Genomic DNA, 23,965 nt, shown 5'->3' with positions numbered 1-23,965 from the left:
AATGAGCTGGAAATGCTGAGTGGGAAAGGGTGAGCAACTGAAGGTAAGGATTTGGGATAAATCCAGCACCCACCCCACCCCCAGTGCAGATATTCCCTCTGCAATTCCCATCCTGCTGGGATCTCAAAGCTCTCCTCCCTCCAGACTGGGAATGCTCAGAGAAACCCCAGAAAGGCTTCGCAAAGCCCAGCCCAGAAATCCCTCTGGAGGCAGTGTGGATAATCTGGGTAACCCAGCATCCCATGTCCTGGCAGGGAAGGAAAATGGACAGGCAGGAAACACTCCTGGCATTTCCCACGTTGTTTCCATCCATACAAATGTTTCCATCATCTCCAGCCACACGAGGCGAAGTTTTGCCACGAAGCTTCGTGTAAGTGCAGAGAACAAGGGAGGCTGCTGAACTTGGAATATCCCACAGCTGGAAATTCCTCCCTGCACCATCCCAGCTCTGCAGCACAGCCTGACCCTCCTGGAGAATTTCTAATTATGGGTACTAATCACCCTTAAAGCCATGGGGAGCTGATTGGGGTCACTGCAGTCCTCAGACGTGCTCACCCCTGGCCAGGTTGTTCCAAAATACCTTGAAGTGACACTTCCAGCCGGGTGCCAGCCCCTGGGATGGCACAGAATTTCGTGAGGAGCTATTAAAGCAGGGACATGTTAATTAATTGCCTCATGAATATTCATGATGTTTTGGTCAAGGCAGCTGGAGCTTCAGCAGGGCTGGATCTGCTGTGTCGGCGTTTGCTGGTGCCAGGGAAAGCCTGGATTGAATTCCAGCTGCTGAGGGGGTCCCATCTGAGGGGTGAGAGGGATAATTCTGGATAATTCTGCAGGCAGGGAGCCAGGAAGGGGCAAGGAGGAGGCTCCAGGCCTGGTGAGGGGAAGGGACAATCAGAGACTCAAGGAATGGTTTGGGATGGAAGGCACCTTAAAGCCCATTTTGTTCCAATGCTTTCTACCATCCAGGCTGCTCCCAGCCCCATCCAGCCTGGCCTTGGGCACTGCCAGGGATCCAGGGGCAGCGACAGCTGAATTGTTTCCTTTCAGGGAACAATTCCCAATTCCCAATATCCCATCCATCCCTGCCCTCTGGCAGTGGGAGCCATTCCTGTGCCCTGGCAGCAGCAGAGGAGGATGTGGAGGGGTCACCCTGCTCATCCTGCCTGCAGAAAGGTGAAAGGAGAGGAGGCTGCAGTCTAAAAATACATCTGGGAGGGCAAAGAGCTGCTGGGCTAAAGGGCATCACAGCAAAAGGGGAGTGATGGGGGCAGGAATGCAGGCTGGGAATCACAGGAAGGAGAGCCAGGTTCTCTCTCTGCCTCCCACCAGGAGGTGGGCAAAAATACACCAATATTTAAAATCCCATGGGATGTCAAATGAGAGGGAAAAGACTGAAAATCCAGGAGGTATCTCCTACTCTGAATTCCTGAGGAGCCAAAGCAGTTGCAGGAGCCAGACTCACCTGCTAAAGGAATTCTCAGGTGTCGTGGGAGCTCCTGATCTCCCCGTGTGTGGGAAATGTGAGATAACAAGGGTCACTGCATATCTGGTATCTGCACTGGGATTTTTCCTGCCAGCCATGCTGTACTTCATTTGCTCTGGATGTAAAACTGGGAAGCTGCTCTTTCTCCCATTTATTTTCACGTTTGTGAAACCCCAGGCTTGTTGCCAAAGCCTCTGTAACATTCCCATTAATAAAAACTCTCATTATTCCAACATTAACGATGCTCTGCCAGCCCCAGCAGCAGAAAGGGAGAACCTGATCCAAGCTGCACTTCCCCAAAACCTTAATGTCACCCTAAAGGCACAAATTCCTGCTGACTCCAGCCCTCCATAATCCCTCCTTCAGTAAATCCAATCTTTAAATCCCTGATGGAGTTGTCTGTTGAGGAGCTCTGTCCCCATGGCCAGATGGGCTGCTGCAAACAGCTCCAGAGCTCCTGGGCCTTCCCTGGGAGCTGTGTCCATGCACCACCAGGGAATCATGGAACAGGCTTGGAAAAGGACCCCAAAATCAAGTCCAGCCACTGTGACTGCTCAGCCACGCTCGGGTATTGGCCAGGTCAGGTCTTTGGCCATCCTGGCTTCCCCAAGTCAGAGATGGATGATCCAGGAGGGAAGGAAACCCCTCAGCATCTCCTCAGCATCTGGGACATGGGGACATCTCTCTGCCAAACACAGCCAGGATGGAGAGAGGATCCACACAAGCTCCAGCTGCCCCATCCCTGGGAGTGCTGGAGCACCCTGGGCTCTGGAAGGTTCCCTGCCCATGGCAGGGGGAATGGGATGGGCTGCAAGGTCCCTTCCAACCGAAACCAGTCGGGAATTCTGGCACTCCCAGCTCTCAGGGAGATGGGTTGGAAGACACCCTAAAGCTCCTCTCCTTCCCATCCCTACCATGGGGTATATAACCCCTGCCATGGGGGTATTGGGGTATATAACCCTTAGCATGGGGGTATTGGGGTATATAACCCCTACCATTGGGTATTGGGGTATATAACCCCTGCCATAGGGGTATTGGGGTATATAACCCCTACCATGGGGCTATTGGGGTATATAACGCCTACCATGGGGACACTGGGGTATATAACCCCTACCATGGGGGTATTGGGGTATATAACCCCTAGCATGGGGGTATTGGGGTATATAACCCCTACCATGGGGTATTGGAGTATATAAGCCCTGCCATGGGGGTATTGGGGTATATAACCCCTGCCATGGGGGTATTGGGGTATATAACCCCTACCATTGGGTATTGGGGTATACAACCCCTACCATGGGGTATTGGGGTATATAACCCCTGCCATTGGGTATTGGGGTATATAACCCCTAGCATGGGGTGTTGGGGTATAAAACCCCTACCATGGGGGTATTGGGGTATATAAACCCTACCATGGGGTATTGGGGTATATAACCCTTCCAGATTTTATTGGGGTGCTTCTCCATTCTCAGCAGACCCAGCAACATCAGGATTCCCAGCAATCCAAGGCCTGGATAAACACCTGGAGACCACCAGCCATCTTTTCACAGCCTCTGAGCTGCATGGGGAGGGGAGACATAGGGTTTTGTAAACATTTGAGAGAAAACCAGGAGTAAATAAAAATAAAGACTGCAGGAAAATTAAAATAAAATAAAATAAAATAAAATAAAATAAAATAAAATAAAATAAAATAAAATAAAATAAAATAAAATAAAACATAATAAAATAAAATAAAATAAAATAAAACAAAATAAAATAAAACAAAATATAATAAAATAAAAAATAAAATAAAATAAAATAAAATAAAATAAAATAAAATAAAATAAAATAAAATAAAATAAAATAAAATAAAATAAAACAAAATAAAATAAAATAAAATAAAATAATATTTACTACAGGCACTGGGAATGTTTGGACGGAGGATTAATCCAGCACCCACCACCTTTGACAGCCTCTGAGCTGCATGGGGAGGGGAAAAACCAAGGGGCTACAACTGAAACATCGGGTTTTGCAAATATTTGAGTGAGAACCAGGGGTAAATAAAAATACAGACTGCAGGGTAATAATAATAATAATAATAATAATAATAATAATAATAATAATAATAATAATAATAATAATAATAATAACAGGCACTGGGAATGTTTGGGAGAAGGAATTTGTTGTTGAATTTATGGCTCTGCAGTGAACTGAAAGCAATGAACTCAACAACTCCCTCCCAGTTACTCCCTCAGCTCAGCCACACATTTAACGAGCTTAGAATCACATCCCCAATTATTAAACATTCCTACCATGCCTGTGACCCCCCTCAAAATAAAATGTGATTTGCAGCTAAAATGATTCTGTCAGCACCACATCCCTTTGAACCTTTCTGGGCTACCCTGGCTCCTCCATTCCTGTCAGGTTTTCAGCCTCTCCAAGGCATCTCCCTCCCCACACCCATTTCCCAACACTAATTCATTTACAGCAGCACTTGAACTGCAGGGAAATGATGGAAAGGCAGAGTAATAGAGGGCTCCGTGCTGCTGGATGAGTTAATTCGGGAGGCTCCACACCTCCCGTGGCTGGAATGGAAAAGCTGCCAGCAGCAGAGCAGGAGCACAGCCCCAGCACACCCCAGCATCCAGAGACAACCTGAGAGAGCCAAAAATGCCAGGGAAAGCTCCCGAGCTTCCCCCATCACCCACCCATACCCCTGGGAAAAGGGAAACACCTTGGGAAAGGGAGGGGAGGGCAAAGATTTACCCTGAGAGGAGCAGAAACGGAGGGGATCAGCCACGGGGAGCTCAGAACAGGAAATGATTTGTGGGTGAAATGAAAGCTCCGAGAGCAAAACAGGAAGCCTGAAGGACCTGGGTGAAGCCCTGAGCTGAGGCCAGGGCAGGAAATCCTCAGGTGCCGGAGGAGCATCAGAGCTGCAGAGGGAGAGGAGCAAAACACAGTGAAATCACACCCGGTTTCCTCTTTGTTTGGTTAAAGAGTCAAAATTGGGGTTAAATCCCCCTTCATTTCCTCTTTGTTTGATTAAAGAGTCAAAATTGGGGTTAAATCCCCCTTCATTTCCTCTTTGTTTGGTTAAAGAGTCAAAATTCGGTTAAATCCCTCTTCATTTCCTCTGTTTGGTTAAAGAGTCAAAACTGGGTTAAATCCTCCTTCATTTCATCATCGTTTTGTTAAAAACAGTCAAAATCAGGGTTAAATCACCTCCATTTCCTATTTCTCTGATAAAAAGTGTGAAATAGGGATTAAATCACCTCCATTTACTATTTCTTGGCTAGAAAGAGTCAGGATCAGGGTTAAATCGCCTCCTATTTCTTGGTTTAAAAGTGTCAGTCTTTCCAGAGGGAAATGGTTCCTCCATCTGAGCTCACCTGCCACCCAACCAGCACAGAACTGCAGCTCCAGGGGGGATTTGGTTGGGATTTTTCTTTCTATTTTTCTTTATCTCCCTTTTAAAGGCAGGAAAGTCTCAGATGTCCCAACCCTCCCAGCCCTGGCACTGCCTCATCCCGTGGGCTTTTCTCGTGTGGATGTTCAGCACTGAGGGTTTGTGCAGCACAGGCTCCACTGATTTACATCATCCCAAAAAAATCACAGAAAAGGGAAAACTGCATGGGACACTGTGGAGTTTTTGGGGTTTCTTTTGCTAGGGTTGGGGTTAAATGCACAAGATGGTATTTTTTGTTTGGACTTTGATGTTTATTGTTTTTATCTAAATTATAATTTCGCAAACCCTGAGTTCTACAGCACTTCACTCTAACAAACTAAAAATGGAGCCCTGTCTCTCTCTCTACAAGGCCTTTTAAGGATAAACTGTCCAATTAAGAAATGGCACCTAAATTATTTTTACTTTTAACGCAATAACCAACCACCCATGGCCCGCAAGGCAGATTTTTTTTATCCAGTTACACAAAACCACCCAAACCCAAGGAGAAAGAGGTGGAGAAGAAGGAGGAGAAGAAGGAGCAGCCTCCACCCTAAAACCTCCATCTTGTTTTATATATATTACTATATTCTAAACCCTTAAAAATAATATTACTATATTATTTATATATATTCCTATATTCTAAACCCTTAAAAAAGAATATTACTATATTATTTATATATGTTACTACATTCTAACCCTTAAAAATAATATTACTATATTATTCATATATATGACTATATTCTAAACCCTTAAAAATAATAATATATTCTTTTATATATTACTATATTCTAAACCCTTAAAAATAAAATTACTATATTATTTATATATATTCCTATATTCTAAACCCTTAAAAATAATATTACTATATTATTTATATATTACTCTATTCTAAAGGCTTTAAAATAATATTACTATATTATTTATACATATTACTATATTCTAAACACTTAAAAATAATATTACTATATTATTTATATATATTACTCTATTCTAAAGGCTTTAAAATAATATTACGATATTATTTATACATATTACTATATTCTAAACCCTCAAAATAATATTACTATATTATTTATACATATTACTATATTCTAAACCCTTAAAAATAATATTACTATATTATTTATATATACTGCTATATTCCAAACCCTTAAACTCTGAGTTTTCCACCCTGTGATGTCACACAGTTCTATCCAAACCCCACACCCACAATCCCAGCTCTGCCATTCCATTTTGGAGTTCTATCATTCCATTTTGGAGTTCTATAATTCCATTTTGGAGTTCTATCATTCCATTTTGGAGTTCTATCATTCCATTTTGGAATCCTCTCCACGGCCTCAGGTCAATGCAGAGTTCTCTTGGGGGTCAGTGCCTGGCAGCACAGAAACTCTGCAATTCTCAGCACCCAGGGCTCCAACAGGACATCATGATCCAGTGGCAGTGGTGGCACAGCCAGGCCTGGCTGTCCCTCTGTCCCTCTGTCCCTCTGTCCCTCTGTCCCTCTGTCCCCAGCAGGACGCCGCCATTCCAATGCAAACAGGGTGATTAATTAAACATAAAGCCTCGCTTTTCACCTCCGCTGCTCCCTGCTCACATTTTTCTGGCCTGCTGGGTTTCTTCATGCCCCAGATAACTCCGGGCGCTTCCTCTCCCTGCAGCCGCCTGCTCCTCGTTCATTTTTCATGAAGATTTCTCTCGCTCTGCTCGTGTGCTCTGAGCCTCGCTGCATTCAAGGGGGGCTCTTTGTCTTCAGCCCTCGATTTTCTTTCTTGCACACAGAGACAAACCCAGGCCCTGTGCTGGAGCTGCATCCCAGGAAAGCTGATTTCTCCCCTCTTCCCCGCTGGCAATGAGCAGAGTTTGGGATTGGAGGTGTTCCCGCTTCATTTTTGGGAGAGAAATTGGTAAAACCCATGGGGAGATGCAGAAATTGCCTTTTCCAGGCTCTTCTGTGTGAAACCACCTTGCAGACAGCTCTGAAAAGCTGGGAGGGTGGAAACAGATTAAATAGATGATATTCCTTCCCAAAGCCAAACCTTTCCATGATTACAAGATCCAAGAGCTCAAACTAGGGTAGTGCAGAGGCTCCTGTTAACTTCTCCTGACATTCCCAGATTTACAGCTCTCCTGCCCATCCCTCTAGAGCCTGGATGAGGAGCAGGACTGTGGAGAAGCCACTGGTGGAGGATTCCTCACAGGCTGTGGAGCAACAGCCTGGAGGCAGCTGGAAATGGGAAATTAGGTCAGGAAGCAGCTCGCTGGCAGGAGATGGATGAGGCATGACCTGGCCTTGCTCCCATCCCAGCCCTTCTCCTGGAGAGGATGGCTGCAGGCAGCAGCAGCCGAGTGGGATCTGCATGTGCACACACTGAAAAGTGAATTTTTGCCCTCTCGTCTTTGCCACACAGGAATCACACCTGGGATTATAAAAACCTCACCAATCAATTTTTTTTTTCCTGGGTTTTGAGCTGCTACGTGTTAGGAAAGGATAGAGCAGCAGAATCAAGATTTATGGAGGACAAAAAATATTTTAGGAGAAGCCATTTGTTCTGTTCCATACCCCATAAAGTTCCAAGGCATTATTTGTCCCCAAACCCAGAGCTTGGGGACAAAAGCCACTCTGCAAATGAAGAGGCAAAGCTTTAAGACACACAGAGCAGCAGCTTTTCAGGTCACATGGAATTGCCCTGGGGAAGCCACAGCCTCAGGATTCCAGTTCAAAAAATGGCTCCAACAGTTCAGGAAAACTGATTGGAGTCTTACAAAGCATCGCCCAGGAGAGCTGGAATGGCTGATCCCAGCAAGGGCAGCCTCTGCTCTGCAAGATCTCTGTGGTGCTGTGAGGGTCCCCAGGATGAGGTGAGAGATGAGAATTTGACTCCATGTTCTCAGAAGGCTGATTTATTATTTTATGATATTATATAATACTAAAAGAAATTCTATACTAAAACTATACTAAAGAAAGGATACATCAGAAAGCCTCACAAGAATGAATAATAAAAACCCATGACTGACTCCTCAGAGTCCAGCACAGCTGATGGTTATTGGTCATTAATTAAAACCAATTCACATGTTTGGATAAACAATCTCCAGACCTCATTCCAGAGCAGCAAAACATGGAGAAGCTGAGGCTTCTCACCTTCCCAGGAGAAGAAATCCTGGTGAAGGGATTTTTCAGAAAATATCACAGTGTCAGATCTCATCCAGGTCTAGTCAGGGAAACAGGCTGGGGCTGCCCCTGCATCCCTGGCAGTGCCCAAGGCCAGGCTGGACATTGGGGCTTGGAGCAGCCTGGGGCAGTGGGAGGTGTCCCTGCCATGGCAGGGCTGGGATGGGATGAGCTCTAAAGTCTGTCCTGGTTTGAAAAGCCAGGTGTCTGCTCAGGAAGGCAGGAGCCTCCCTTGAAATGGGAAACGTAAACCCCCTCCCTACAAATTGTTATAATTTTGAAATTAGAAAGCTCTCAGGTAAAGGCATGAGAATAGGAATAACAGTTCTTTATTAGGAAAAATAAAAATAAAAAGGCAGTAATACAAACCAACCCTGGCAGGGTCAGACCATGCCCTGCCCCCTGTGTGCCAGGGCGGTGTCCCAGCCCCATGCCATGGGGGCTCAGCCCTCCTGCAGTGCCAGCTGTGGCTCTGCTGCAGCAGGGATCCTGCACAAGGGGGGAGTTTTCCTCTGCAGCTCCAGGGCTGCTGCAGATGGGCCTGGGCTCCCTCTGGCCATGCAGGGCAGCAGAAAGCTGCTCCTCTGGCAATGCAGGGGGCAGAGGCTGCTGTGCTGTGCCAGGCCCAGATTGGATCCAGGCAGGAATGCTTGGCTCCTCCCCTGGGCGGAGCATCTCCCCATGGGATGCTGGGATTGGATCAGCCCTGCAGGGACACTCAGTGGCCATGGACAGCAGAGATCTCCTGCAGGGAGGGTTGGTGTGGGAGAGAGAAAGGAAAAACTGCCCATGGACAGCAGGGAACTGCCCCAGCTCTGACAGATTTAGATAGAATGCACAGCCCCAGCCACATCTTGCATTTCCGACCTCAGACAAGTCCCGTCCCATCCAAACCATTCCACAATCCCATTTTCCATTTTAAAGAAATCAGGCCAAGCAGGCACTGCTTTGTTCAGGGAAGAGCAGGAATGGGTTTTGCCTCATATCCTTTAATGGCAAATCCCCCCAGGCTGATTTCCCATTCCCCAGGTTTCCTGCTTTGCAGCAGGAAGGAATCACGCCCAGGGATGCAGGGAAGCTGCAGCATTTGGGATCTCCCACCCTGGAGCCCTGGGCTGATCTCCTGTACTGCCTGGAGAACCAACCCTGGCTCCATCCCTGATTTTTGGGGGCTCTTTCATGCCGGGGCATTCTCAGGGTGCTCTGATCTGACCCCTGGCTCCACTGACCATCCCAGGGAGCAGAGGGGACAGGAGGGGACAGGAGGGAACAGGAGGGACTCAGCTCCTGGGGCACCCTGCGGCCCTGATTTTTGCAGTGTGGACAATTCCAGGGCTCTCCCTTCCTCTGAAAAAGCTCCCGATGCCACAGGGACCTTCCCCTTTCTGCCTGGGCAGCCCTGGAGTGGATCCCGAGCCTCTGGTGGGTGCCAGGGCTGCACACCCCCACCCTGCCCCATGTGCCAGGTGCTTGGGATGCTCGGTGGCTTTTTGGGATGCTCCGGAGGCAGAGATCCCACTAGAGGGTGCTGGGAATCGCGGAAAGGCTCTGCCTGCTCCGGGCCACCCCTGCCGGCTCCTGCGGCCACGTTCCCTCCCCTCCTTCCCTCCTTCCCTTCCCTCTCTCCTGATTTATGTCCCGCACAGGCAGAGCTGCCACAGCTTTAAACTGCCGCAGCTTTATGGCCCCGCTCTTCTTTCTTTCATTTTTCCCCTCGAGTAAACACATCCAGCAAATGGAGAGAGCCCGAGTGAGAGGTGGGGATCACGGACTGGGATCACAGACTGGGACATTCCTGAATCCCTGAGAGGGGTGGGAATCACAGACTGGGATATTCCCGAATCCCTGAGTGAGGGGTGGGGATCACAGACTGGGATCACAGACTGGGACATTCCTGAATCCCTGAGAGGGATGGGGATCACAGACTGGGATATTCCCGAATCCCTGAGTGAGGGGTGGGGATCACAGACTGGGATCACAGATTGGGACATTCCTGAATCCCTGAGAGGGATGGGGATTACAGAGTGGGATATTCCCGAATCCCTGGGTGGGATGGGGATCACAGACTGGGACATTCCTGAATCCCTGAGAGGGATGGGGATCACAGACTGGGATATTCCCAAATCCCCCAGAGGAGTGAGGATAACAGACTGGGATATTCCTGAACTCCTGAGCACCCAACGAGACCTGGCACACACTGAGATCCCTTTCCCACCCCAGCAGCCTCCAGCAGAACTGAAAAATATCCATCTCCCTCTGGACCACCTGCAGGTAACCCCACAGCCTTTTATGGCCCTTTTTTTGAGGGGTGTGTGTGTGTGTCCCCACCTGGGTGTCACAAGGGTTGGAACTTTGTGTGACACGCGTCCAGATGAGATAAAGGTTTGATGAGATAAAGGTTTGATATATGACATTCACCTTTTCTGGAAAAGTCCCTTCGCCCAGGATTTTTCTCTGAGGCTTCTCAGCTTTCTTGGAGGAGAAAAATCCTGGGTGAAAGGATTTTCCCAGAAAACGTGAATGTGACAGACATAAAACTAAAAATGAGAATTTTTCCTCTTTCCCCCAATGTTTTCAGAGCTCCGGCCCAGTGAAATGGTGGTAAACGTCATGAATTCTAATTAATATCTATTAATTCATCACACTGAGCAGGCTATTAAGATTTCTTTTTCTGATAGACTGTACAGATAATCATATTAATTGTATTTAATTATATATGGGGGGGAGGGGAGACAGAATTGGACACAGGGAAAAGTGGGACTCATCTGAGCATCCCACAGGAGCTGATCAGCTGGAATTCCATGGATTTTGCTCCTTGACTCATTGGATAAATTGGAATGATGGCTCCAGCTCCAGCCATTGACTCTGCCAAGGCCACCCCAAGCCTGTCCCCAAGTGCCACAGGGCTGGGAAATCCCTGAAGGAATGGAGACTCCAGGGCTGGATGAGCTTTTCCGTGGGGAAATCCTCCCTAACATCCAACCTGGAGCTCCTCTGGCTCAACCTGAGGCTGTTTTCCCTCATCCTGTCCCTTGTCATTGCCATTACCTGTCACTGTTGGGATGGAGGAGCACAGCCTGCCTGGGAGGTTCTGCAGATCCTCCAGGAAAACTCACCCAGGGCCAAATCCCAGCTCTGTTGGGAGTGAAAGCCCTTGGAAAGGGTTTAACATCCAGCAGGGCCACCAAGACCCCAAATCCCTGCACTGCTCTTGTGCCAGGCTCCTCCTGGGCCGGAGGGAAGCTGGGAGACATTTCTCCAAAAATTATTCTTTGCCCCACCTCGAAACGCTCCTGAGAGGGGAAGCAGGAGCCAGGCAGGGCTCAGGGAACTGAGGGCTAGGACTAACTGGCAGGGAACACCCTGGGAATGCCCAGAAATGTCCCTTTGTCACTCAGGGCAGGGCTGAGGTCCCTGACCCCTCCTGGCACTGGTGCCACTCGGGGACAGCAGCACAGCCCAGTCACTGCCCATGGCAGGGCTTGGGATGAGATGGGCTTCAAGGTCTCTTCCCATCCAGAATTTGGGGATTTCTGACCCCTCTCTCAGCTTTGAAAGGATAAATTGTCCATTCAGGAAGCTCCAGAGTTCTGTCCCTGTGCCAGGCTCAGTCCCTGCAGGGTTCTGCTCTTCCAAACCACCCTCAGGGGAAGAGTTATCCCAAACTGGGCTGGGATCTGGGGAGCTGGCTCAGGGAGATGGGAGCTGTGCTCCAAACCCCCCTCCAAGCCCAGGGAATGCTCCCTTCCCAGCCCTGTGTCCCTGGAGCACTGGCACTGCTGGATCTGCCTGAGCCATCAGGCACACGGGGCACACAGCCAGGGAAATGGGCCAACAACTTCCCTGGCACAGTGCTGGGGTAGGGCTGTGCCTTCCAAAATCCACCCCTGGCTGGCACAGGGACATTGGTGCTCCTGGGCCTGTCCCTGCCCAGCTGCAGCTGCACGGCCAGCAGGGCTGGGGCCGATGTTCCCAGCACAGGGAATGTTCTCTGTCACAGACATCTTTATAAAAAATCCTTTCTTTAGGATTTGTCCTCTTGAGAAGCTGAGAAGCTTCAAGAACAAAATATAAACATTGATTATCTGCTGCTGTGGAATGCAACAGGTGCATCTGTGATTGGTCTCATGTGGTTGTTGCTAATTAATGGCCAATCACAGTCAGCTGGCTCAGACGGAGAGCCCAGCCACAAACTTTTGTTGTCATTCTTTCTTTTTCTATTCTTAGCCAGCCTTCTGATGAAATCTTTTCTTCTATTCTTTTGGTATAGTTTTAATGTAATATATATCACAAAATAATAAATCAGCCTTCTGAAACATGGAGTCAGATCCTCATCTCTTCCCTCACCCTCAGACCCCTGTGAACATGATCACAGCTCTCCTGGCAGGGCTGGAGTTGATGTTCCCAGCACAGGGAATTTTGATGTTCCCAGCACAGGGAATGTTCTCCTGGCTGGGCTGGCCCTCCTGGGGGTGTCCCTGGACATGTCCCCGACCCCACTGGGACACTGGGAAAGCAGCTCCAGGGGACAAAGGGACAGGGACTCTGTGCTGAAGGGTGAGGGTGGCATGGGAAGGAGTGGGAAGGACAGAAGGACAAGCCCATTTGGGCTGGAGATGACAGAATCCCTGAGGCTGGAAAAGCCCTCTGGGACCATCAAACCCAGCCATTGCTCCAGCTCTGAGCCACGTCCCCAAGTGCCACATCCACAGGGCCTTTACATCCCTCCAGGGATGGGACTCCAGCACTGCCCTGGTGACTTTCCCAGTGCTGGGCAGCCCTTCCTGGGAGGAAATGAGTGGAGAGGAGAAGGATCTCAGCACTCTCCTGAGCCTGGTCCAAGCCAGGAAAGCTGGAGATGTGTGGGACTGAATCCCTCCCAGCTGCAGGAGACAGGGGAGGCCACAGCTCTGTTTGCTCTCAGGGGTTCCTTCCTGCCCAGACAGAGCCCCCTGTCCCTGTTCCCTGTCCCTGCAGCATTCCAGGCTGGCCCTGGCAGCCAACTGGCACCTGCATGCCAGGGCAGGGCCTTGGCAGAGCCTGAGGAACAGACTGTCTGCCCCGGGCCCCCCGAGGCCCCTCCTGTCACCCACCTGCCACCTCTTCCCTGCTCCTTATCCCATCTCAGCTGGGCCTTTCTGAACAGCACCAAAATAAATCCTCTGTGTGTGGAAATCCAGTGTTTGGGGGGAGTTTGGAGGCCCAGCTTGTTCCCAGCTCACCGTGGGGATGATCCACATCCCAGAAATCCCGTGAGGTTTTCACAAGATTTTTTTTAACCCATTAATTTTTGTTTGCTGGAGCTTCCCCTGGACCCTGCAGAGGACCCAAGCACCCGTAGGGGAGTGAGAAGGCAAAGGCCACAGGACCTGCTTCAGGAAAAGGCTGGACTCACTGGGTTCTCCTGTTCTGGGAGCAGAATTCAGCCTGGAGAATTCCCTTGGAGGGAAAAGTCCTCCAGAATGCTGGCAGGGAGTGCAAGGCAGAGAAACAGGGAGGCCTTGGTGTCCCTTGTTCCTCTGGCTCCGTGCTGCTCTTCAGGAGCTGCTCCTGCTCTGGCCAGGCCATTCCTCACCCCTTCCCCTCTGAGGCTCAAATATATTCCCAACCCTGCTCCAGCTGGCAGCTCTGGCCTGAAATCCAGAGGTGTCTGTGCTCCTTAATCAGGATTTTATTTGCCCAGCTTGGAAAGTCCACAAGGAAAGGTCTGAGTGAGACATCTCTGCCTTAGGGATGAGCAGTTCCAGGGATGAGGTGGGATGGGATGGGATGGGATGGGATGGGATGGGATGGGATGGGATGGGATGGGATGGGATGGGATGGGATGGGATGGGATGGGATGGGATGGGATGGGATGGGATGGGATCAATGGGATCAGTGGGATCAATGGGATGGGATGGATGGACTCTCCTTTGTTTCTCTCAGCAAATCCAGGATGGAAGCAGGTCTCTGACACAGCATTTCCATCACCCTCGTGGTGACAATTCTGGTCCCATCAGAGCACAGCAGAAAACCCTCCTGTAGATGCCCCAAGCCCCGGCTCTGTCGGGAGGAGTTCCCAGCCCTGCCCTCACCTCCCAGCTCCAAGCTCCCCTAATGAGGAGCCACTTAAAGCTGAGCAGAGCCTTTTTCCTGCCCTGTCCAAGCTGATCTGTCACCAAAGAGCCACCACAACCGCGGGGCGGGGTGGCAGCCGCTGCTGAGAGCGGCCAGACCAGACGGGCCCGTGAATTATTGAATTGATTGAATTATTGAAGGAGCCCCGGCCCGCCGGGGCCTGCGGGGATGGCCGCTGCTCCCCGGGGCTGCCGAGCACCTGAGCTCCGGGCAGGAGCAGATTAACCCTTTGTAGAGCAGCTAGGAAGAGGCAGATTGAGAAGGGGAGTCGAGCAGATCCTAGGGGGTCGAATCTGCATTCGTATGGGGATAGTTTTTATGAGTCGGGGGTTATTTGGGCGAGTCAAAAGTTTGGTGCAGTTAGGAGGATGCTTGGAGTCAGTGATAGGGCTAGTATGAATCAGATTATGTTTATTACTCTTCTCTGGATTTAAACCAGATCCTAAGGATTGGAAGTCGATTGTAATTAATATACTAGAAGAGTAAGATCCTCATCAGTAGATAGAAATGTAGAAATGTAGAAATGTAGAAATGTCCTGTAGCTGCAGCGGCTGCAGCTTCCAGGAGGTCCATGGAGGAGCAGGGAGGCACTGGGGTGGCTTGGGCACAGCCACACCAGGAACGTCGCCACTGTCACCTCTGTCACCTCCTTTGCTTCTGTCACGTCTGTCACCTCTGTCACCATTGTCACCTCTGTCATTTCTGTCACCTCTGTCGCCTCTATTGCCTCTGTCAGAGCTGGCGGCTCCAGGAGGAGGGAAAGACAAAACTACGGAGTTTGGGGATGCTGGGGGGAGTTTCCTGCACAATTTTGAGAATCTGGGAGCCTGCATGGGCCCTGTGATTTAAGGCTGAGTTTCTCCCTCAGGCCTGAGCTCTTCTCACCCCAAACCCCACAGTGGGGTTTTAATTAACCCAGAGAGGAAAACCCTGCACGGGGAGAGGATGAAGGGAATGAGGATGGGGAAGAGGAAGACAGAGCTGGGAGCACCAGGAGGAGCAGGGATGCTGCCAAGAGGGATTTTCCCACTGATGGACGTGCAGCCAGAAGACCCTGAAAGGATTAAAAATAATTCAGTGCCCCAAATGTCTTTAAAATTATTCAGTGCCCCAAACCTATAAAAATACTGCAGTGCCCCAAATGTCCTAAAAATAATTCCACGCCCCACAGGAGTCTGGCACTCAGGGATTCTGTTGCCTTTTTAGGACTTTTTAGCTCCACTTTGTTTAAGGATGAAAGATTCCTGTCTCCAGCCCTGGCTCGTGAATCACAGCTGTGGCACTGAGGAATCTGAACCTCTGTGGGGACCCTTCTGCACCCATGAATTAGGGGGTTTTTCCTCTGGTAAATATTCCTGCTTCCACAGGCAATTCCCTTTGTTATCTCTGGACAAGGAATGAATGGAGCAGCATCAAGGCTATGGAACAGCATCCTTGCAACGTGGAGGGTCATGGGACCCTGATCCCAGCATGGCTCACAATCAATTTATTGGATTTTGGACTTTTTTAGCCAAGGAAAATCAGGCAATGGAAACATTTGTGTCTCACTTCCAGTTTACACTCCTCAATCCTTTAAAATGCAAATATCAGGAGCTTTTGAGGAGTTCTGGGGCAGCACAAGGGTATTTTAGCAGTGCTGAGGAGCAGGCAGGACTCTCTGGAGGGGGATAAGGAGGATGAGGCACTGTGGGGTGAAGGGATTTGTGTCCAAGCTTGGAAAACATGGGAATAGCAGCCAGGAAGTGACTCCAGGGCCTTCCTTGCAATCACTGTGGAATCCCAGAGTGGACACAAACGAACCCTCAATAAACCCTTCCCTGCCTTCTCTTGGGATGGGGATGAATCATCTACCACTCTTGTGGCTGATAAAAGTCTTCAGAAGGCAGAGAGGGACCCAAATTCCTGCTCCACTTTTCTTGGAAGAACTTGTAAAAGCTGCTTTATGAAACCTCCTGGCAGCTTCTCCTGAGTTTCCAGGCCCCCTGGTCACTCCCATGGTGCCAAACATCTTCCCCTTCCCTGGAGATCCCATTTCCAGTTGCCTCTGGACACATCAGCATTGGCCTGGATGGTGTCCATGATTTCCTCATCAGTTCATGGGAATATTTGCACCAGTTTGGGTGCAATTTTTGCCACCCATGAGCCTCAGGCATGTGAGGAAAAAGCACAGAGGCAGCTGGGGAAAGGGGAAGGGAAACGGAAAAAACAATGGGAAGTGCCATTGTTGCTCCTGTCACTGGGCCTGTCCTGAGCTCCCATCCTGACTCTCCCAGCACAGCCTCCAGAATAAATCAGTTTAAATTTGATTTTAGGAAAGATTTCTTCATTGCCAAGCCGTGGCACAGCTGCCCAGGGTGGAGGCACTGGGCTGGAGCAGTAACCATGGCTGGGGTCACAGCATCTCCCCGAGACAGGGAGCTGTGAGCCAGGAGAGCTGAAAATTCCCTGGGAACTCTTTGATGAACTTGCAGTTACATTGGATCAGACCTCCAGAAAAGTGGGATAAAGCCATTCTGGATTTCATCTCGATCCCAAAAATTAAACAGGCCCATGGTGGGTAAATTTTCCTCCAGGCCAATTTAAAAAATGCTTCAAGTACCTTTTGAGCAAATCTCCATCATCCATCCATCCATCCATCCATCCATCCATCCATCCATCCATCACCCATCCATCCATCCATCATTCATCCATCCATCCATCCATCCATCCCTCCATCCATCATCCATCCATCCATCCATCCATCCATCCATCCATCCATCCATCCATCATCCATCCATCCATCCATCATCCATCCATCATCCATCCCTCCATCATCCATCCATCCATCCATCACCCATCCATCCATCCATCATTCATCCATCCATCCATCATCCATCCATCCATCCATCATCCATCCATCCCTCCATCATCCATCCATCCATCCATCCATCCATCCATCCATCCATCCATCATCCATCCATCCATCCATCCATCCATCCATCCATCATCCATCCATCCATCCATCCATCCATCCATCCATCCATCATCCATCCATCCATCCATCCATCCATTCATCCATCCATCCATCCATCATCCATCCATCCCTCCATCATCCATCCATCCATCCATCCATCCATCCATCCATCCATCCATCCATCATCCATCCATCCATCCATCATCCATCCATCCATCCATCCATCCATCCATCCATCCATCCATCATCCATCCATCCATCCATCATCCATCCATGCATCCATCCATCCATCATCCATCCATCCATCCATCCATCCATCCATCCTACAAATTGGTCTGGTTTATAACTCTCCCCCATCTATAAATGCATCCCACAAAATATCTACGGGACACAGTTCCTGCAATTTATGGGAAAATAATCAAACATTTCTGGGATACAAGAAAACAACAAGGAGAAACCCAAACAGAAAAATTCCTTGGATGTGAGTGCCCAGACTCAGGGATTTGATTTGTAGGTGAAGAAAAAATCACATCTTCTGCTCTTACAAAATTTAACAGGGACAAAAATTCATGGATGAACTCAGGTCAGCTCTGCTGTCAAAGAACGTTGGGATTTAAGCTTCATAGGACTTCCAGGAAACATGTAAATATTGGGATGCTGTTTGGAGTTGTCATATTTTCCTGGATTTACATAAAGCCGGAATTTTCCAGTAAATTAAAAAGAGCTGGATACTCTTTCCTTGCTTGGTTTTTCCAGCCTGGACAAAGAGGCTGCCACAGCAGCCTAAGCTCCTTCTGATCCCACTGTGTCATTCCTACCTTGGGAAAGGGGATTTCAGTCCCTCCAGCTCAACAATATAAAATCATCCAAGGAGTAGCAAGAGTTTGGCTGCTGTAAGGTTTTTGCTGGCTGGGTTTGGAATTATGGAATCATTGAATGGTTTGTGTTGGAAGGAACCTTAAAGCTCATCCAGTTCCACCCCCTGCCATGGGCAGGGACACCTTCCACTATCCCAGATTGCTCCAAGCCCCAGTGTCCAGCCTGGCCTTGGACATTCCCAGGGATCCAGGGGCAGCTACAACTTCTCTGGGCACCCTGTGCCAGGGCCTGCCCACCCTCACAGGGGGGAATTTCTTCCCAATATCCCACCTAAATCCCTATTCTTTTAGTTTAAAACTGTTCCCCTTGTCCTGGCACCATCTGGCCGCGTCCCTCTCCCTCCTTTTTCACAATCCCTGCTGCATTCCCAGGCGATGGCGAGAGCGCCCCTGGAACTCCCCAGTCAGTCCCGCCCGGTACCAGAGCGGGGAGGATGCGGGGACGGGGGATGATGGGGGGATGCGGGAGTGGGATGGGCTCACACAGGAGCGGGATGGGCTGACAGGGGATGCGGGAGCGGGATGGGCTCACACGGGAGCGGGAGCGGGATGGGCTCACACAGGAACGGGATGGGCTGACAGGGGATGAGGGAGCGGGATGGGCTCACAGGGGATGCAGGAGCGGGATGGGCTCACACGGGAGCGGGATGGGCTCACACAGGAACGGGATGGGCTCACACGGGAGCGGGATGGGCTCACACAGGAACGGGATGGGCTCACACGGGAGCGGGATGGGCTCACACAGGAACGGGATGGGCTCACACGGGAGCGGGAGCGGGATGGGCTCACAGGGGAGCGGGATGGGCTCACACGGGAGCGGGATGTGCTCACACGGGAGCGGGATGCGCTCTCAGGGGACGCGGGCACGGTGGGGGCTGGTCGGATGGAGGCGGAGGCAGGCGGGGGAAGGCGGTCCCGGGGACAGCGGGGGACGGCGCTCGCCGCCTCCCCGGCCATAAAGCGGCGGGGCCGGGGCCGGGCGGGCGGAGAGCAGCGGCGGGAGCGGCGCGGCCGGAGCGCACGGCGGGAGCGCAGCGGAGCGGCCGGGCCGCCCTGCCGAGGTAACGGGGGCGGCGGCGTCGGGGTCCCGCGGCCGGGGAGCGCCGGGACGGCTGCGGGGCTGAGCGGGGCTGAGCCGGGCTGAGCCGGGCTGTCCCCGCCGCTGTCCCCGCCGCTGTCCCCGCTCAGTCCCCGCCGCTGTCCCCGCCGGGTCCGCGCCTGGGGCGGGCAGAGGGGACAGCGGGGCCGCTCTGCCCGCGCCCCCCGAGCCCCCAGCCCACCATGGGCAGCCCCCCAGCCTGACAAAGGGATGCGAGCTCCGGGCACGGCGGCTGCTGCCCGCTGGGCTGTGCCGTGGGCATGGAATGGCCAGGGAAAGGGAGCCAGAGGCACTGCGGGAGGGGACCGGGAAGCCGGGACCGCGCTGATCCTCTTTCCATCCTTCCGTCTCCTCCTTGCCCAAGTCACTCCTTGCTCAAAGACGATTCTCCCTGTGAGCCGGGAGGAGCAGTGGAACGCGGGCTCAGCTCTGCCCGCATACCCGAAAGTGCCCACAGAGTTCTGTCCTTGTCCTTTAGTTGCTCCGGAATTTGTGTTGGGATCCTTGGGAGCAGCTCCTGGGAATCTTTGCGGCAGGACATGGGGACGGGGCGAGCCCTTGGGCTGTTCCTTGGGTGTGGGACCGGTCCTGGGGGGTCCCAACCTCCGAGCAGACCCAGGGCAGCCCTGAGCTCACCCAGGGAGGGGGCAGAGCTGGAGGTCAGCTCAGGGAACCTCTTCCCTCCGTGCTCTCCCAAATGCCTGCACAGAGCACGGCATGGATCCAGGCTCCGGCTGCTGAGCCAGGTTTATGTAAGCTGCTGATTTGCAGTGTCAAGAGACATCCAAGAACCGGCTTGCCTTTGGAAAATGTACAAATCCGTGGCATCTGCCACGGAGCAATTGCTGTAGCAGCAGCCCAGGATTTGTCTTGGTCCCAGCCCCTTGGAGAGGTTCTGCCATCTCCCAGCTTGGCTGCGAGTCCGTGCTGAGCACTTTCCAGGAGCAAGGACAGAGCAGGAGTGCCAAAGGCTCTGTCCCTCTGTCCCTCTGTCCTTCAGGGAGCCGGTGCCGCTGTTCCCCAGCACCTCCGGGCTGTTCCCTGTGTGGCCCCACAGCCCCTCCAGCCCCGGCTCTGCGGGGCCCCTGCACGGGAACTCCTCCCTCGGCAGCTGCAGGATGCGGGGCTGGCGGGTCCCCAGGGTGTGTCAGCCCTGCCTTTCCTGTTGTTGACAGCAGCCCCACGTCCCTGCACCTTCCTGGGCAGAGGCCGAGCCCCTCTGCTGCCTGGAGAGCTCAAGTGGAGACGGCACGGGCAGTGTGCCACGGTAGGGGAGGTGGCTGTGGATAACGCTGCTTGTTCCAGGAGCCAGGGACTGGGGGAGATGACTTCCAGACTCCTGGAGAGACAAGGATCCGGTCCTGCCCTGCCTGCTGACCCAAACCGGGCATTTAGCGGTGGCTTGGCAGTGCCGGGTTGGACTCCATGATCTTAGAGAGCTTTTCCAGTCTAAACAATTCTATGATTCCACGTGTGATCTGGCTTGGGATCGTTTCCAATCACCTGGGACTGGGGCAATGGCTTGGGATGCCCTGCAGCCAGCCGGGATCAGGGCGGTGCGCTGTGTTTTCTGGCAGTTCTGACACAGTTTTTGCTGATTTGTGCTGCAGGAGGGAGCAGCGGGAGCTCACCATGGCCCTGGCAGAGCCCGCGAGCTGTGCCAAAGGCGGCGAGGACAGCAGCCCCTTCCCCGAGATCATCGAGCTGAACGTGGGCGGGCAGGTGTACATCACCCGGCTGCCCACGCTGCTCAGCGTGCCCGGCTCCCGCCTCTGGCAGATGTTCACGCAGCAGAGCACGCGCTCGCTGGCCCGCGACAGCAAGGGCCGCTTCTTCGTGGACCGGGACGGGTTCCTGTTCCGCTACATCCTGGATTACATGAGGGACCAGCAGCTGGTGCTGCCCGAGCACTTCCCGGAGCGCGGCCGCCTGCAGCGCGAGGCCGAGTACTTCATGCTGCCCGAGCTGGCAAAGCTGCTGGTGCCCAAGCTCAGCGAGCAGAACTCGCTGGGGGACGATCCGTGCCAGAGCGACCCCGAGGAGCCGTCCCCGGGCGCGGAGGCCGCGCGCAGCCTGGGCTCGGCCGCTGCCGCCGCTCTGCCCAGCGCGGGCACCGAGGGCCGCAGGGCAGGGTTCATCACCATCGGCTACCGCGGCTCCTACACGCTGGGCAGGGACAGCCAGACGGACGCCAAGTTCCGCAGGGTGGCCCGGATCATGGTGTGCGGCAAGACCTCGCTGGCCAAGGAGGTCTTTGGGGACACCTTGAACGAGAGCAGGGACCCGGACAGGCCCCCGGAGAGGTACACGTCCAGGTACTACCTCAAATTCACCTTCCTGGAGCAAGCCTTTGACAAACTGGCCGATGCCGGCTTCCACATGGTGGCCTGCAACTCCACGGGCACCTGTGCCTTCGCCCACGAGCAGACGGACGACAGGATCTGGACCTCTTACACCGAATATGTTTTCTATCGTGAGTGACACAAAACCAACCCTCCGCCAACCAGCTGCTGACTGTCCCTTCCCCGTCCCGTGCTGGCTGTGGCCTAGAAGGTAGAGATCGACCCATCCCCGAATCCCGGCGTCCTCCCTTTGCCTTCTTTTCAGTTGCTTCTTGGGTTTTTTCCCTCCTCCTTGCTCCACGTTGAACCTGCCCGACTCTTCCTTGTAGCAGCTGCTGACCACCAACCTTCCTCCCTCTCCGTGACCTCTGCAGTCGCTCCCAACCCTCCCTGGATGTGCGGACTCGGACACTGCTGTGGACGTGGGCTGGGTGGGAGGGGTGGGACACACTGGACACTGCTCTGGGCTGGCATTCCTGCAGCTGGGACACTGGACCGGGCTCTGTGTCCTGTGCAGCTCCACGGGTTCCTGCTGCACTCACTGGGTGCTCGGAGAGGAATCCTTGGGATAAAGACATGGGAAAGGTGGGAAGCAGAGCCGGGGAGGGGGGGGGGAAGTGGCAGCCTGGCAGCACGGCTGGATTGGCAGGAGCCCTGTAAGCAGCTTAGCCCGAGGCTGGCAGCGCTTGGCAAGGGGAGAGGCTCCCCCTGCGCTCGCAGCTCTGAGCTCAGACACCGCCGCGGCTCCGGGGTGCTCGGGAGGGATTTGGGGGGGATTTTGGGGAGGGTGGGAGGGGCAGGTGTTCTGTGAGGGAGGTGGGAGGGAGCGGGGAAGGTTTGATGCGCTCGGGGGTGTAAAATGCTTACACAGCTCTCCAGCTCCTTGGAGCCTTGTCGGACAAAAAGTCCCTTCATTTTTTCCTGGGATCACAATGGGAATCACGGGGATGAGGCTGGAATGCTCCGGTGGTGGCCACGGCTTCACCCAGCAAAGGGAATTTTGGCCATTTTGGTGATCCCCCATGAGGTGTCTCCAATCCCAGCTCTCCAGGCCCTCCTGGGGCTGGAGCTGCTGCTGCTCTCCCCTATTAGGCAATGAGGAATAAAGGGACAGCCTGGAGTGGCCGTGTGCCCCCATGCCCAGCTGGCACAGCACAGGGGAGGTTTGGTGGGGGGCTCCAACAGGAGAAGGAAGGAAGGAACACAAAGTTATGGGAGCCTCTGTGCCCTGCTCTGCCCCTCCTGTGCCTGCTGGGCAGGATCCCAGGGCAGCACATCACCCTGGGTGATGCCCAGCCCCAGCTCTGGCACACGGTCTCAGCCTGCAGGGGAGGTGACCCTGATGTCCCTGATGCTGCCTCTGCTGTCCTCTGGTTCTCTGCCACCCCTTCAGGGCACTCACCACCCATTCCTGACATCCACCATCCGCCCAAGGCACCCATCATCCACCCCGGCACCCACCCTCCATTTCTGCTCCTCCACCCTCCATTCCCGCTCCTGCATCTTCCATCTCTGTTCCTACACTCAATCCCTGCTCCTGACACCCATGCCTGCTCCTCCACCCTCCATCCCTGTTCCCACCCTCCATCCCTGCTCCTCCACCCTCCATTCCTCATCCTGCACCCTCCATCCCTGTCCCCATCATCTGTCCCTGTTCCCACCCTCCATCCCTGCTCCCAGCACCACCCCTGCCCCTGTGAAGCTCCTGGAGCTGCAGGATCTCCTCCCAGGCTGGAGAGCATCCAAGGGGCTATTCCAGCTTGGGATCCATGTGGGAGGAAGGTTTGCAGCTCCTTCCTGGAGAGGAGGGAGGGCTCTGGGGCCAGCAGAAGTTTCAAACCAGGTTCTTCTCCCTCTCTCCTGAAGAAGGGGAAGGCAAAAACGGTATTTTGACATTTTTCATGGTCCTGTTCCTCATTCCAACAACCTCTAGAGGAGGAAATGACAGCAGGCTTTTAAAAAGGCAAGAAAAAGGAACTTGAGCTCTGTGTGCACACAAAGAAAACCTTTAAATAAAGGGGGAGGGGACCTGCATTCCATATTTGCTTTATCTTTTTCAACTCAAGATTCTCCTAAGTAGGATTGGGAAAAGAAAATTGCTGCCTTGTGGGAAATGGGGCTCTTTTGATGTTTTTCCCCACTGGAACTGGGCTGAAAAATTGATCTCTTGGGAGGAGGAATTTTTGCCTGAGGGAGAAACCAGAATGGCAGAGTCACCATTCCGGGGGTTTTGATGTGGCAGGTTCTGGGATCAGGGCTGATCCCCCACAGGAAACACGAGCAGGAGTTATTCCTGAATCCTTCCAGAACCCGATGGTTTTCCTGGAAACTGAGACTTGATGAAAAAACCCTTCTGTTGAGATCCATCTCCACAAAAATGCACCCAGTCTGGGGTTGTTTCTTTTCCTTGCACGTAGTTATTTACAGGAAAAGTGTCCTTGGCATGGCTGGGAGGAAAACCTGGCTCGTTGATCCCCAGGAAAGGTCTTGGATTAAA

General features: G+C 52.4%; 1 protein-coding gene across 1 annotated transcript; it reads left to right on the top strand.

Moving 5' to 3' along the window:
- The first annotated feature begins 20,740 nt into the window (after positions 1–20,740).
- LOC131088516 (BTB/POZ domain-containing protein KCTD12-like) lies at positions 20,741–21,889 on the top strand. The gene has a single exon (XM_058032643.1). It carries the CDS (start codon positions 20,759–20,761, stop codon positions 21,605–21,607), a length of 849 nt encoding a protein of 282 aa, XP_057888626.1. The 5' UTR covers positions 20,741–20,758; the 3' UTR covers positions 21,608–21,889.
- The last annotated feature ends 2,076 nt before the right edge of the window (positions 21,890–23,965 follow it).

This window comes from Melospiza georgiana, chromosome 12 (genome assembly GCF_028018845.1).
Source record: "Melospiza georgiana isolate bMelGeo1 chromosome 12, bMelGeo1.pri, whole genome shotgun sequence".
In the NCBI taxonomy this organism is placed as follows: Eukaryota; Metazoa; Chordata; class Aves; order Passeriformes; family Passerellidae; genus Melospiza; species Melospiza georgiana.
This window is presented reverse-complemented; position numbering and strand designations above follow the sequence as displayed.